The sequence below is a fragment of the Mixophyes fleayi genome, chromosome 2 (assembly GCF_038048845.1).
Source record: "Mixophyes fleayi isolate aMixFle1 chromosome 2, aMixFle1.hap1, whole genome shotgun sequence".
In the NCBI taxonomy this organism is placed as follows: Eukaryota; Metazoa; Chordata; class Amphibia; order Anura; family Limnodynastidae; genus Mixophyes; species Mixophyes fleayi.
Genome location: NC_134403.1, coordinates 143,949,921 through 143,965,960, shown reverse-complemented (window position 1 = coordinate 143,965,960; position 16,040 = coordinate 143,949,921). Strand labels below are relative to the sequence as shown.

At 42.8% G+C, this 16,040-nt stretch overlaps 1 protein-coding gene across 2 annotated transcripts in view; it reads right to left on the bottom strand.

Annotated features, from left to right (window-relative positions):
• Positions 1 to 16,040, bottom strand: part of CNGA3 (cyclic nucleotide gated channel subunit alpha 3) — a 67,236-nt gene that overhangs the window by 23,788 nt on the left and 27,408 nt on the right. For both annotated transcript variants that reach the window (XM_075200123.1, XM_075200122.1), the window contains exons 2-4: positions 10,902 to 11,046; positions 5,894 to 6,010; positions 4,148 to 4,327 (exon numbers count right to left, since the gene is read on the bottom strand). In XM_075200123.1, coding sequence (XP_075056224.1) covers positions 4,148 to 4,327; positions 5,894 to 6,010; positions 10,902 to 11,005 — 401 coding nt within the window. In that variant the 5' untranslated portion in view covers positions 11,006 to 11,046. The remainder of the gene's footprint in view (positions 1 to 4,147; positions 4,328 to 5,893; positions 6,011 to 10,901; positions 11,047 to 16,040) is intronic.

Below are 16,040 nucleotides of genomic sequence, written 5' to 3'. Positions count from 1 at the left end.
CACCGAGGAGGCATCGACCTCCAGAAAGAAGGGAAAGGTAGGATCTGGTTGATGGAGGATAGGAGCTGTTGTGAACGCTTTCTTTAGGGAAGAAAAGGCCTTTTCTGCCTCAGGGGGCCAAAGTTTAGTATTGATAGCTTTCTTGGTTAATGCAGTAATGGGTGCGATCACCGAGGAAAAGCCTTTAATGAAATGCCGATAGTAATTGGCAAAGCCTATGAAACGTTGGATTGCTTTCAGGCCTATCGGCTGAGGCCATTCAGAAACTGCCTTTATTTTCTCGGGATCCATGCATAGCCCAGATCCAGAGATCACGTGTCCAAGAAAGGGAATATGACTTTTTTCAAAGATGCATTTATCCAAATTACAAAACAGTTGATGTACCCGAAGGCGTTCAAGTACCAAGGAAACATGATGGCGGTGCAACACGATGTCTGGAGAGAATATCAGGATATCATCCAGGTAAATAACTACGAACTGGTAGAGAAAATCTTGAAAAATTTCGTTGATGAAGTTTTGAAAAACTGCGGGGGCATTACATAACCCGAAGGGCATAACTAAATATTCAAAGTGTCCATCATGGGTATTGAACGCAGTCTTCCATTCATCCCCTTGTTTAATACGGATCAAATTGTAGGCACCCTTCAAGTCTAATTTGGAAAAAATAACTGCACCTTTTATTCTATCAAATAGCTCTGAAATCAATGGTAACGGATATTTGTTCTTCACCGTTATGGCATTCAGCCCACGATAATCTATACATGGACGTAGACCCCTGTCTTTCTTTTTAACGAAAAAAAAACCGGCTCCTGCAGGAGAGGATGATTTTCGAATAAAGCCTCTTTCTAGGTTTTCTTCTATGTATTTAGACATGGAGTTGGACTCTGGTAGTGATAGCGAAAAAACGCGTCCTCTGGGTGGTATCTTGTCGGGTAAAAGCTCAATAGAACAATCCCATGGTCTATGGGGAGGTAATTTGGAGGCCTCCTTTTCGCAAAACACATCAGAGAATGAACGGTATTGGAGAGGAATACCAGTGGACTTAAATGATGATGCAGCTTCGTTCTTAGTGAATTTATTGATTCTGGGAAGGCAACGAGAATGACAGGCCGGGCCCCAGGCAAGAACTTCTGGCTTATGCCAATCTAATGTAGGGGAATGAAGTTGGAGCCATGGAAGACCAAGAATGAGGGGATTAATAGCCTCTGGAATGACCAACAAGGAAATAGATTCAGAATGCAGGGCTCCTACACGAAGAGAGAGCTTGATGGTACGTTTCTTGAGTGATCCTCCACTAATACGTTTTCCATCAATGGCTGTGATGGCAATCGGGGGATCCAGGGGAAGGGTAGATAAGGACAACTTCTCCACTATGTCAGCTCTTATGAAATTCCCTGCTGCTCCGGAGTCAATGAGTGCTGGAAGAGAAAGCTGTTTGTCAAAGGATTGTAACAGAACCTGGATAGAAAAACTAGAATCAACGGGAGAGGAAATACGTACACCTAACTTGGCCTCTCCATCGTTAGTTAGGTTCGGTCGTTTCCCGGACGCTTAAGACAATTGTTTAGCAAATGGCCAGGCTCTCCGCAGTAGAGACATAAACGATTTTTGAACCGTCTTTCCCTCTCTTCTTGAGAAAGGCGAGCTCTTCCCAACTGCATGGGCTCCTCCTCAGACATCACCGGGCTCTGAAAACGTGGGACCAGACGAAAAGGAGAACGACGAGAACTCTCTTTCTCCTGAGAGCGTTCACGGAATCTAATGTCGATCTGGTTACATAGAGAGACCAAAGCATCCAGAGAAGTTGGAAGTTCACGACCTGCCAATTCGTCTTTAATGCGGTCGGTCAAACCCTGCCAGAAGGTTGCTACCAGGGCCTCATTATTCCAACGTAACTCAGCCGCCATAGTGCGAAACTGAAGGGCATACTGGCCTATGGTCATGGAGCCTTGACGCAGACGAAGGATGCCAGAGGCAGCGCTGGAAACTCTTCCTGGTTCATCAAAGACGTGTCTGAAAGCTTCCAGGAAGGTGGAACAGTTATGTAGTGAAGGATCATTGTGTTCCCATAGGGGAGATGCCCAGGCAAGAGCTTGACCGGTAAGTAACGAGATAATATACGCTACTTTAGCTTTTTCAGTAGGGAAGTTCCCTGGCTGGAGTTCGAACTGGATATCACACTGATTTAAAAATCCACGGCAGGCCTTGGGGTCCCCATCGAATTTCGGAGGATTAGGGATGCGAAGTTGGGAATTCACCGGGAGAGGAGCGGCACCACCCCCCTGGGCAGAAGCAGGTTGGGGGGGAATCGGTAGTGGATCAGGTACCGCTGCCTGAACTGCCTGGGCTGACACCGCCCCCTGCAGTGTGTCCAGGCGAGCAGACATGCTCTGAAGAAACTGAAGCAACTGTGCCTGGTTCTTGTCCTGTTCCTCTACCCGGGTAGCTAAATGTTCCAATAACTCCCTGGTTGAGGGGTTCCCGGATCCGTCCATCAAATAGATATATGGTCAGAGCAAACTGTTAGGTTTCAAGGTTACCTTAGTCAGTATTTACGCCGGCCTTCCTAGGGCGCGGAGTCTAACGGCCCTCCCGGTCTTCTCCAAGAACCGCCGCAAGGCAGGGTGGGTTTTGCTGCCGGAGAACCGCAGGTCGCGGCCCCCAGGTTAGCCGTATACTCAGAAGGTAGTAGTCTGGAGTAGAGACTAGCGGGATGCAGGAGTCAGTCCACGGTACAGCCCCAGGAGCAGAAGCGTAGTCCAGAATAGCCGGTTCGGTACACAGAGATCCGTCCGTTATGCAGTACCAGGGGTTAGGCAGAAGAATGGTCTGGAGACTAGCTGGTTCGGTACACAGAGATCCGTCCGTTATGCAGTACCAGGGGTTAGGCAGGAGAATGGTCTGGAGAATAGCGCTGGTTCGGTACACAGAGATCCGTCCGTTATGCAGTACCAGGGGTTTAGGCAGAAGAATGGTCTGGAGAATAGCGCTGGTTCGGTACACAGAGATCCGTCCGTTATGCAGTACCAGGGGTTTAGGCAGAAGAATGGTCTGGAGAATAGCGCTGGTTCGGTACACAGGAATCAATAGTCACAGAGGAGAACACCAGGGTCCAAGCACAGGAAGTGCAGCCAGATACAGGAAAACACGTTGCTCTGACACCTGCAGTGTGTCAGAGCAGTCCTGAAGTAGGGATTTGAATTCCCCGCCCAGATCAGCTGAGCTGCCGCCGGGACCTACCCGGAAGTGCGGCAGTCCAGAACGGGGGAGCGGCGCTGACACGGGTAAGCGCCGTGACAATTGAAAGTCTTCTTTTCTCAGCTGAGCTCTGTTTAAACAGACTTTTTGACTTCTCCAGTAGTGTTTATCATCAGTTTTCAACAAAACTAGCAGCTAACCACATAAGAGACCCAAACACATGGGTCTTTTGAATACTTACAGATTACAGAAATCATCACACAAAAAAATGCCCTAAGTATCCTCTGCCCAATGACACCCCCTCCATTAGAAAAATGATTTCAGGAATAACACTGATCTGTAAGGAGAGAACATCCTTTGAAAGATAACACTGGATATATTTCCAAATCTTATTTTGGGACATTTCCTTGTCACTATCAATTATTACATTGTTATAGTATCATCAGATGAATACTCTATCATATCCACATGCAGACAAATCATATGAATTTACATATGTGGAACACTTGTTGACATCTCACCCTCAATATTAAATAAATATGGAATAAATGTACCATATTTATAGATTTCAAAACTCGCGAGATCCGAGATCCGACGACGTCACAATGACATTTTACCTCGCTTTGGAATCCGAAATAGCGCGACAGTACCGAACTGACTCGGCTCGGTACTTGGATCCCCGATGTTCGGGTGGGTTTGGTTTTCGGGAAACCGAGCCCGCCCATCTCTAATATAAACGTCATAATTTTGTGATCAAAACCTCACCCCCACCTAAATATTTCATATTTCCAGATGAAGGCACCACAAAGCTGGCCCGTGAGATAATAATTTGATTGAAACTGATTATTGAAAAATGTGGTTGCTCAGTGAGCATCATATCACACAATAACAGTGTAAATTGACTTCCAAACATTCTAATCTAACTTAATATTATTTTATTTGAAAGTACCTATTTGCTCTCTGCAGTCTGTCTTGGTTTTCTAGAACAGACTGTGTGTTGCTGTTCCTGCTAGAGACCTCTTTCATCTCGGGCCCTCTGAAACGCTCCAGAAAAGAATCTGGACGTTGATCTTCCTGTGTCAGATGTCTCATTGCCCAGTTCCGCAGCGTGAGGATAAATCTTGACAATCTGCGGACAATACAGTAGTACATAATTTCTTCGTTATTATTCCAACTTTTCTCTTAAAATATGTTGTATAAAGTTCCAGATAAATAAAACATAACATTATTCAAGAACAACTAAGTAAACTAATTTAATATATTTTTCTTATATAAGTATGGCAGTCTAATACCCTGTTCAGCATTACAGTGGATGCAGGTTTGTGAAACAGTAAATTGTAAATTAGTTTTATCACCAATCTCCACAACAAACAAATTACCAGTCAGAGGATTTGTAGATGAGGGTTTGGGAAAGTGCTGGAGAATGTGTCTTTTTTGTGGGGGTCCCCAGATCTGCATGATATATCGGTATGTACCCACTATACTAGGTGGAGGTGCTGTCTTGATGGACATGCAGTGAACCAATCCTGTCTGCATTCTGGCATTCCCTGCTTGAGCACATCTCCTGATTGGCTCTAACTCCATTTAGTTAAATTTGCACACAATATTAATTTACAAAAATAGCTGATTTTAACAATGGTGTTTATACTGCCACTGACACACACACACACACACACACACACACACACACACACACACACACACACACACACACACACACACACACTAATGTTTAATGGGAGAAGATTTTCATAGTAGTATTTTCAATAATAGTTCAACTAGTTGTTTTCTTGACTTGAATGGGTTTTTTTGCACTCTGATTACTTTTCTAATAGTATTATAAATTACATAAATGTATTTAATATATTTTGCTATGGCAATAACAATGTTTTAGGGATACTATTCAATTATTATATTACAATTAAACATTACACGCTGTTTGAAAAATACTAAAATAATCAAAGGCATCAGAGTAATTAGCAGTCACCACTGTTTGGAAGTATATCATCATCATCATAATCTATTTATATAGCGCCACTAATTCCGCAGCGCTGTACAGAGAACTCATTCGCATCAGTCCCTGCCCCATTGAAGCTTACAGTCTTACAGTCTAACCACTAAGCCACCGTGAGTATTTTTATTTATTTTCATTTCCTTTCCATTGTACAGTACACCGCACTTCTGCCTGGCTGACAGGGGGAAAGATCTATGATCTACAAGATCCGCTCTTAAATATAGGGCTGTGATCCCCATTAAATAAATTCATTAGTCACTAAATAATTAAGGACATTACTATTGTTTAATAATTATTGACATTACTAATTATTTATTAAAGTTGTTTGCGTTTACACTGCAGAGCACTCCAGACTCTTGGTCCAAATCTCATGAAATTGAATGTGACATCTTGAAACGCTTTAAGAGGTGAGTGGGAAATTTGAGTTTTTATTTGGATTGGTAAATATCGAAAACTTGATTCAGTGGAATCCAAACTACTCCCCTCTAATTGACATACAGACGAATACACAAATACTGCAACAAAACACACATACTGCACAAACACTACATTAAACACATAGACATATTGCTTTCAAACAATAATTTATTCTTTTAATATGATTTAACATGAAAAATGAATTGTATCAATGATAATAAAGCAATCTGTTGGAACTCCACTACTTATTGTCTCTTCTATTACCTAGCCAGTCCTCCCCTTCCTGTAAAAGAGCTCCTGCGGGACTCGGTAAGGCCTCTTGGATCCAATGCAATAACATGCTGGAGCTCAGATGATGTGTCCTCACACACTGAGTGAGCCCTGCAATATCAAAGGTTAAAATCACAGTTAATTGTGTATAGAGAAATTCATCACAAAGCCAAGAAACAAAACCAAATTTTGCCCAGGGTGAAATGAGAGATGACTAAAATAGATGAGAGACATTAGAGAAATAAGAAGAGATTTCTAGAAAGTCAAGTATACAAAAAAACGTATGTACACAATCTGTACTGCATGTGCAAAATGTGGCAAAAGTGAGCTTAGTGGAATAAAAGTCCAATTCAATGCTTGAAAAATGTAAATATAACATATATGAATTGTGCGTGATCTTTTGGAGAAAAGTTATCACGTGGATCTAATAGAAATAAAATAAGAAAAAAAATGTCTCATATGTAGTATTTAAAGTATACGTACCAGCACTTCAAGAACAAGTATAGACATTATCTGACATATATATGCTGGCTTCCCTACTACATTAATGAAGACAGTTGGCTAATGCTTTTAAAAAGCTCATGGTTGCATGTTTTTTTATCTTGCAAGTGATATTACTATTTTGGTTTATATCTAAATAAAATGATATGGCATTTACTTGTTGCTCCCAAAAGGCTTTGGTGCCATTACCAAACTATCCAGTCCATCTCTCAGTGACGGCATTCCTACTGTGTCACAGACCTGCATTCTTTACAGCTGATCAAAATTATTATGATATGCATGATTGTTACAGCTTCCACAATGTCTGATGTTGGATGTTTATGAGTTGTGTGTTATCACCAGTTTTGCAAAACTGCATTTTTTTTTATCTGTTTTTTATGTGTGGCGGGTAAACATGAGACCAAACTGCACATAAAATCGCATCTTTTTAAACCACATGGTTTGAAACTGCCATATCGAACAGTGGGAGATTGACAGTGAATGACACCCTGGTAAGAATGCAGAGAAGGAAAAGGAGAAAGATGAGGAAGGAGAAGGAGGAAAAGTAGGAATGAAGATCCCTATGATGCTGTCAGCATTGTATTTAAGTCCCTGAAATGTTCTCTATATCGTAGGGTGATCATAAGGATGATTTCAGTGTTACCTGTCAGTCATTAGGATGCTCTCTGTATTATTGCCAATAAAAGCTATTTTGCCAAGCTTTAGTCACGAGACACCTTAAAGTTTTTGCTACAGGTACGCAAAGATAATACGATTTGTTTTTTTCCTTCTATACTACTATTGAGACTTGGAATAATGTGTTTTTTTTCCTTTTACACTGCTAAAACCAGTGAATATTGGCAGTGGATGAGACCCCAGTAAGCATGATCCATCTTACAGAGACCTGGCTCTATTCATCATCAAGGACACCCTAAACTTAATTACTATGACTTCAGCACTAACCCTGGGAATTCCCTGATGTTTGATTGAGTTGCACCACTTATAACCAGTGTGTGTACTCCACTGACTAGTGTCACGTTTCAAAGTAAGTAAGTAACAGCTGTGGAGCCCAGCATGTGATAAAGAATATAGGTGTTTATTGATTAAAATGCAGATAAATAGTACAAACCAAATAATGCTGAAACTGCATGGGAATATCTGAGATGACTGGATACTGGTTGCAAGGAATACTACAGATACAGGAGGAATAGTAGATGAACAGGGATCCGGAGTGATGTGATGTCCAAGAGTACAGGAGAACCAGGAGACAAACCAAAGGAGAAGGCAACAAAAAAACAATGACCAGCACAGGAAATAGAGGGAGTCAGGTATAAGTAGGGAACACCCAGGTGCAGTACATCTGGTGAACAGAGGTACTGCCAGATATATATACAATGAACACAATAATAAAGTCCAATAATCCTGGAGGCAGGAGCTGCAAAGCAAAGCAGCAAGCTGCAGGCAGATCATGACAACTAGTATGCTGACTCTGCCTATTTGTGTTTGTTTTACAAAGCAGTGCAGTGCTTCACTTACTTGTGTGTTAGGTCCACCTACTGTGACAGGCTCCGCCAAGTGTTATTGTGACTCTCCTACCATTGTACATTGGCTTCACCTGCCACCTATGTGGATATGGGTATTGGTGTGCTAACACCGTTTTATTGTGTTGACCCTGCCTACAGTTGATTTGATCCAGCCTATGTGAGGCCATTTTAAGAATTTGTGCAGGACCCCTTTAAGTTCCCAATACACACCTGATTGCTGAAAACAAACATAAAACCTGCTTGCTGCTGTTGCCAAATAAAGTGTTATACAGAAAGGGCTAAAGGCGGCAGTGTTATGTAAAAGGGCACAGCTAAGGGTTGAGTGCCAGGTGACAGCTAATAGGAATGAACATGGCTGGATATTATTAGTTTACAGGGTTGTGATTGTCAACGTCCTCTCATTGTCTCTGATTAGAAAATAAATGAGTTTTCACACATTGCCAGCTTTATTGAAATCAGACACACTCTGAATCTGCAGTTCTGTATTCAGCACCTTATGTGCTGAGAATGAAAGCGTTCTCTCCTTTCTCCAGGCGTGTAATGTACTGGGTGCGCATATGCATGTATGTGAGCCAGTTGCAATATATTCTAACACAGCTACCACTGGATAACAGCTGGGGCATTTCTCTTTGATTGCGGGATACAGGCTGGTATTGGAGAACCTGTATTAATTTATTTACAATTACACCAAACATGGGAATGCCAGGCATCATTCTGCCAATTCATTCTAGCCCAGATGGTGTTATTGGTCAGCATACACTGCTTGTGTGCAGTTAGAAGTAGGTTGTGAAGTGATTATTATTACTATTATTATTATTACAATTTTTATAAAGTGACATATTTTGCAATGCTATATAGTTTGATTTACTGTATATCCTGTATTGTGATGTCTTCTGCCACTACATTTGGGGTTATAATTATAGCTTTCTTTCTTTATTTCTTTCATACATTACTCTCATATATGACAGGCTGCAGCTAAACTCTGTCTACTGAATTCAACATAAAGATTTTACATAAATATCTATTCTGTGCACTATACCCAACTTTTGTTTGTTTGTGCTAATATTTAGTGTTTCAATAAACCAGGAACAAGTGATATCACAAAGCGATGAGGCATGATCAGGGCTGCTTCGCCCATGGGGAGAAGTAGGAATCTCTTCTCAGACAGCAAGAATAAGATTTTAACCTCATCTCTTGTCCTCTTAATCCACTTTGAGTCACTTGTTTTCTGACTACCATTCGGAGTGCAGTGTGACATCAATCACTTCCTCCTGGAGTTATTGTATTAGTAGCTCAAAACTGGCAGTGCAAGAAACAGGATGGGAAGTGATATAAATGCTGCATAAGTTAAACACTCATCTTCTGGACCCTATGGGCCTGATGCCGAGTTGAACGTACACTTGTTTGCGTAGCATAAATTGTGTGATTTTGATCTGTGCATGTCCACAAAAAACCCAGCAAGTACCTATGCCCATGCAGAGTGGCACCTGCTTACGCCCGAAGATTGGGGAGGGAAGGGGCATTCTAACATATGCCAAGTACAGAGCGGTTGTGTTTGTGGAATTCTGAGCTGATGCAGACCTGAACGAAGATGCAGAACAGGAGAAGAGACGTCACTGATTGGAAGGATTGGAAAAGAAGGAAACCGAGGGGAAGAAATCTGTTTCCTGCAAGGACCAGGTAAGTATGTTTTCCATACTTTTCTCTTTATTCCGGCACAAGGCCCCAGTAGCCATTTTGTGGTGGTCATTAGAGACCTGTAATTCTTCCTGTTTCCTGTGTTTTTGCACCCTGTAGTCAGGCCCCCATTAAAGGTAAGCTAGTGGTGATTCCTAATCCTTAAGTCATTGTATCATGTGATAAGTATTGTATTGTCTTGTTATTATTGTTTGCTGTGTACTGCTGTTCTCCTCTATCTAGTCCATTGGGCAGTACAGTGAGTAGGGTCTGGTCAGAGATAGTGCACCTAGTTGGCTGCAGTGTTACACATGGACACAGTGCTGTTGTTAGCAGGTGGGGGGGGGGGGGGTTGTTCTGTACGCCCCAATAGCAGCTGAAAGAGAATTCACAGCTATCAAGAACACCGGACATTTCAGGTGAGTGGTCCCATTCTGTTTGTCCTTTGTGCTTCTACCCTCCAGGGCACTGCCGGTCGACGGTTACACTTATAGACTTTGAATATGGCAAAACGTTGTGGAATCCTTGCAAGGGCAATTGGTTCAAGACTTCAAGGATAACTGAAACACCTCCATCTGGAGCCCTTTTGTGGATGTCCCAATGGTTGCATCATGATCAGGTTAGATCTGTGTGCGTGTTGTCATTGTATTATATGAAGCCTAACAGCAAATCTCCTAAAAACTACAAAATGACAAACTAACAGTTATACGGGAAAAAAGACACAAGGGTTCATTATAGTGGTGAATGGGCCACTGCAATCTAGTTACTATATAAGAAATAACTTTGAGATTCTACAACATCTACATTTGTAATTAAACTACCACAATTAATAAACATTTTACCACTCTGGGGTTCCAGCGATGTTGAGGGATTTTGTTCTTTGACAGGTACATTTTAGGCAGTCACAGTCAAATCGGAGAAAATGACAGACTTTCCTCAGAACAGGATTAAACCTAAGTGTTTATGTTATATTTATATTATTTTGGCACATGTCCTAAATACAATTTAAGTTAATCAACCATATTTTATTTTAACTACATCATATATTAAATTGTAATACATCACAAGTAATGCTACCACAAGGGAAGCTAAGGTTCGCAGTCACATGGCTGTAATCACATGGCTAGCCGTAAAAAGTCTACATATGACATGCATGTATGAGCAAGTACATACAATGCTTACAATGTGGCAGACATGGTAATATCTTTTCCCTTACATTTTACACAATATTTCTGGTTTAGGTGGTTTATTCCAGATCTGAATTTTCTTTGTTCGTTATATGAAATGTGACATTACTATACCTGCTGGCTCCATTTTCAATTCTTTCTATATCTTCATCAATAGTTCTGATTGACAGTCTGTGCAACACTGGGTATGATGTTTGCGTGTTCACTATTGCAGCCATCTTGAATCACAGCCAAATGGTCTTCACAGTGCAGGAAATGGCTATACAAACATAAACCAATATTCGTATAATTAGTTATTGTTTTTTATAGTGTTAAGCATTACAATACTGTACCTTAATGATATATTTAAAGACCTTTTAGAATCATAGGGGTATATTTAGTAAACTGCGGGTTTGAACAAGAGGAGATGTTGCCAATAGCAACCAATCAGATTCTAGCTGTCATTTTGTAGAATGTACTAAACAAATGATAACTAGAATCTGATTGGTTGCTATAGATAACATCTCCACTTTTTCATACCCACAGTTTAGTCAATATACCCCATAGTGTCAGATTGACACATCCACCAGAGTCAATTGCATAGACTTAAAAAAAAAACCCTACCAAAAAGAAATGTTATTTTCGTATTTCTCGATCCACTGTAGTTTTATTTGGGGATAAAGATAAGCATGTTTCCCAACACTCAATTAGCAATTAGAGGCATCAGTATAAGAGACACTCCTCTGAGAATCCATTTAGTCCTGGCTACAAAGATAGGTTAGAAAGAAGGTTTTTAAAGATATTTTTTCTGTGTGGACTAGGGATGATTGAAAAAGAAGAAAATATTTATTTTTGTAAAACTATTGGATTACAACTGAATATAATGCTGTACATAGTGTATAATAAATATTACCTCACAGGTAATTGGGATGGAAGAATCTTTAAAGATGGCATTCTAGTGCTGTGGGCCATTACTTTATCTTTGAAGGTTATTCATTTGCCCTGCTCCCACTGCTTCGTGCTCACTTTCTTCCCCAATTTAATTGCCCCAGCCCTGCAGCCCAAGGTTGGGGTTATTTATTTCAGCTGCACTACCAATGCCCAAGGGTGGCAGCTTGGCATAATCATGCCGGGTCCCCCTGTACACGGACGACCCCAGTTTAAAGATCCCAGTACCATGCTAGGCGCTAACATTTTTATTACAATTATTTCATTATATTTTTACACAGCCCTGTCCAGCTTCTGCACTGGATATAATTTGATATAAGTTAAAGTTAAAAAAGGTAAGAAAAGCTGATTTGTTGTTTAGCATAGCTCACATGCAGAGGACATTGAGGTAAGTGTGAGACATCTGCTCAGAAAATAAAGCTGCATCTAAGATTGAATTTAGTGGATAATATAATTGGTGCTTAGAAAGGATAACTGAACAAAGGTGTCACTCACCGGACTGTGAGTGCTTCTTCCCGGACATTTAGGAACCGTGGCCGTCCTCCATCCTGAGGGACTGCGCATGCGCAGCCCTTTCTATACCTCCAGTGTATGTTCCTTTAACTTAATTGGCAGATCAGGCAACCTCCCTATATTAAGCACCTGTGGTCATCACCACATTGCCTGATCTTGGAGTCTCATTCCTCATGAGTCTCTGAAGGTGTTCCTGTATTCCTCGTGTATTCAGCGCTGCTGATTCCTGTGGTTTCCAAACCACTTCTATTCCTGTGGTTTCCATACCACTTCTACCATCAACTGTATCATCAGGACTGTTTGCTGATTCCTATCCGCTGCCTCCGTGCACTACAGTCTTCTAAACCACTTCTACCATCAACTGTATCATCAGGACTGTTTGCTGTTTCCTATCCGCTGCCTCCGTGCACTACAGTCTTCTAAACCACTTCTACCATCAACTGTATCATCAGGACTGTTTGCTGATTCCTATCCGCTGCCTCCGTGCACTACAGTCTTCTAAAACACTTCAACGTTATTGTATATCAATGTGACTGTTTGCTCATTGCTATCCGCTGCCTCCGTGCACTCTAGCTTTTACTTCACTCACCTGCTTCTCATCAAGTCTGTTTGCTGATTCCTATCCGCTGCCTCTGTGCACTACAGTCTCCTGCTTGCAACTCGCCTGTGTTCATCATCGTGACTGCCAGCTGACTATTATCCGCTGCCTCTGTGCACTACAGTCTCCTGCTTGCAACTCGCCTGTGTTCATCATCGTGACTGCCAGCTGGCTACTATCCGCTGCCTCCGTGCACTACAGCCTCCTGCTTGCAACTCGCCTGTGTTCAACATCGTGACTGCCAGCTGATTACTATCCGCTGCCTCCGTGCACTACAGTCTCATCTCATCTTTGCTGTGGCTTCCTCGAGACTGCCGCTTTCATGACCATCTGCTACACTTCATGATCAACAGCTCCTGCCCTGCGCTGCACTCCTGTTGCCCATCGCTGTTGGTTCCTGTGGTTGCTACTGGTTACCTCCGTGTGCCGCTGAGCCCTGCTGCTGTGGTCAGCGCTATCGTCCATCTCCTGCTGATCCACTCTCCACGCCTTCACGTGTTCCACTGGTCTCTACCCTCCTGTCAGCATTGGATTTGTATCTCATCTACTACCCTCTGCTGGATCATCTCTATTCTCCTGGGGCTCCTATGAGTCCAGTTCCACGTGTTGCTGACTCCTGTGGATTCGTGTCCCTGTTGGTCTACTCACCTGTGCGCTGCACCTGCTAGACCTCTGCCTCACCTGTCCAGGGACTTTTCTATCCAGTCGGCCTCTAGCCGCTCAGGTACCGTTGCAATCCCATCTGACTGCTACTGCTGAACCACGGTATGCATACTTCTCATTGACTGTGCTGTGTATTGCATATCTTGCTGGACTGTGTTTGGTTCTCTCTGGAGTCTGCTATCCTCTGAGTCTATTGCCATCATTGACTGTGTTATCATTGTGCTGGACTACTTCAAGAGACTTTCTAGATTGCAGACCTGCTCAGTCATTTATATATATATATATCTCTTTTGTGCATATTACTGTGGATCGTGTACAAGGTGCCTGTGTATATCCTGTGTTGCAGTCTTCCCCCGTGCACCTCCTCACATATATATTCAGTGGTACAACTTGCTGATGTCAGACCACTGATCCCTGTTTCCGGTATCACCTGTTCCATCATTCTCTCACATAGCAGTGGTACAACTTGCTACCGCAGACCACTGACTACCTGGATACCTCCACTTGGATTCCATTCCTTCACTCTGACAGCGGTGCAACTTGCTACCCGCAGACCGCTGACTCTCATCACCTCCTTGTTTCTGTTGGACATTTCTCCTCACTATAGCAGTGGTACAACTTGCTATCGCAGACCACTGACTACCTTCACGTGTCCTTGTCCATACAGTTCCTTGTGTATTATTACCTCATTATTACCAGTGTTGCTAGTCATAGACTTTCCTGAGCATCTCATCAGCCATCATTTCATGTTCCGTGATCACCCAGCTGCCAGAGTACTCTATTACCATCTACATTGCTCTGGTAAGCCTACCATCTGGTGATCCCTGGGTAAAGACTCCTAGTGCCCGTGACAGTAAGATCAGGCCATGACAGACCCAGATGCGGAACCTACCGCCAAAGAGATGCTGCAACATCTGGTTAGCCGTGTGGAACAACAGGATGCCCGCCAACAGCTGTTACTTCAGTGTTATCAGTCATTAACCTCCCAAGGAACATCTGTGACAGCTATTACTGAAGCTCCTGTGCTTTCCTCCGTTTCCCCATTGCCATCCCAGGTGTCTACAGCTTCCACGCTTCACCTGCCTACTCCGTCAAAGTACGATGGAGACCCCAAAACTTGTAGGGGTTTCCTTAACCAATGTTCAGTCCATTTTGAGCTCCAACCTCTAAATTTTTCTACCCATCGTTCCAGAGTGGCCTATCTTATCTCTTTGTTTTCAGGACAAGCCCTGGCTTGGGCCTCCCCTCTGTGGGAGAGGAACGATCCAATATTACAAGATAGTGCCAAATTCATTTCTACATTCCGAAGTGTGTTCGATGAACCAGGTCGTGTGACCTCCGCTGCTTCCAGCATCCTCCGTCTACGGCAAGGATCTCATACTGTAGGCCAGTACGTCATTCAATTTAGGATCTTAGCCTCTGAACTTCAGTGGAACACTGAAGCCCTAGTTGCCGCCTTCTGGCAGGGGCTTTCCGATAAAATTAAAGATGCACTGACTACTCAAGAGCTTCCTTCGTCCCTTGAAGATTTGATCTCTCTATGCCATCGTGTTGATATGAGATTTCGTGAAAGAGAGGCTGAGAAAACGACTTCTGCTAAAGCACCTCTTCGCTCTAACCCTCAATTTCGTCCAGTGTCATCCGCTGTGATTCCCATGGAGATAGGACGTTCCAAGTTATCTTCTGAGGAGAGGAAACGAAGAGTCAAGAATAGACTCTGTATCTATTGTGCTGATTCCACTCATGTCCTCAGCTCCTGCCCTAAGAGATCGGGAAATGCCAGGCCCTAACTAGTTCTGGAGAGGTGAAGTTAGGGTCCCTGGAGTCCTCTCCATCGTCTATGAAATCTAAAGTCTGCGCTTTTGATGTGACTATTTCCTTTGCTACCAAAACCTTTGAGTCACAGGCATTGATTGATTCCGGAGCAGCAGGAAATTTTATTTCCAAATCGTTAGTAAATCAATGGTCTCTACCAATGATTACCTTAAAAACTCCCATTACTGTGACGGCTATCGATGGATCACGTCTCATCAACGGTCTCATCACCCAGAGTACGTCTCCAGTAACCCTTCAGATTGGTGCTCTGCATCATGAAGAGATATCGTTTTTAATTCTTCCTGTTACGACAAGTCCGATTGTCCTAGGCCTTCCATGGCTTCAGTGTCACTCTCCCCAGATTGACTGGCGCACCCCTCAAGTCACGTCTTGGGGGCCTGAATGTCACCATCATTGCCTTTCCCAAGTCATTCCTCTCAAGGTACAGCAAGCTTCCATCTCAGCTATTTCACCGGGACTCCCTCCTCAATATGCTTCATTTACCGATGTTTTTGATAAAGCTCAGTCTGAACGTCTTCCTCCTCATCGTTCTTGGGATTGTCCGATTGATCTTCTTCCTGGCAAGACTCCTCCCAGGGGCCGGGTCTATCCACTCTCGTTACCTGAAACTCAAGCTACATCTGAATATATACGGGAGAACCTCCAGCGTGGGTTCATTCGACCTTCCACCTCGCCCGCTGGAGCTGGGTTCTTCTTTGTCAAAAAGAAGGATGGAT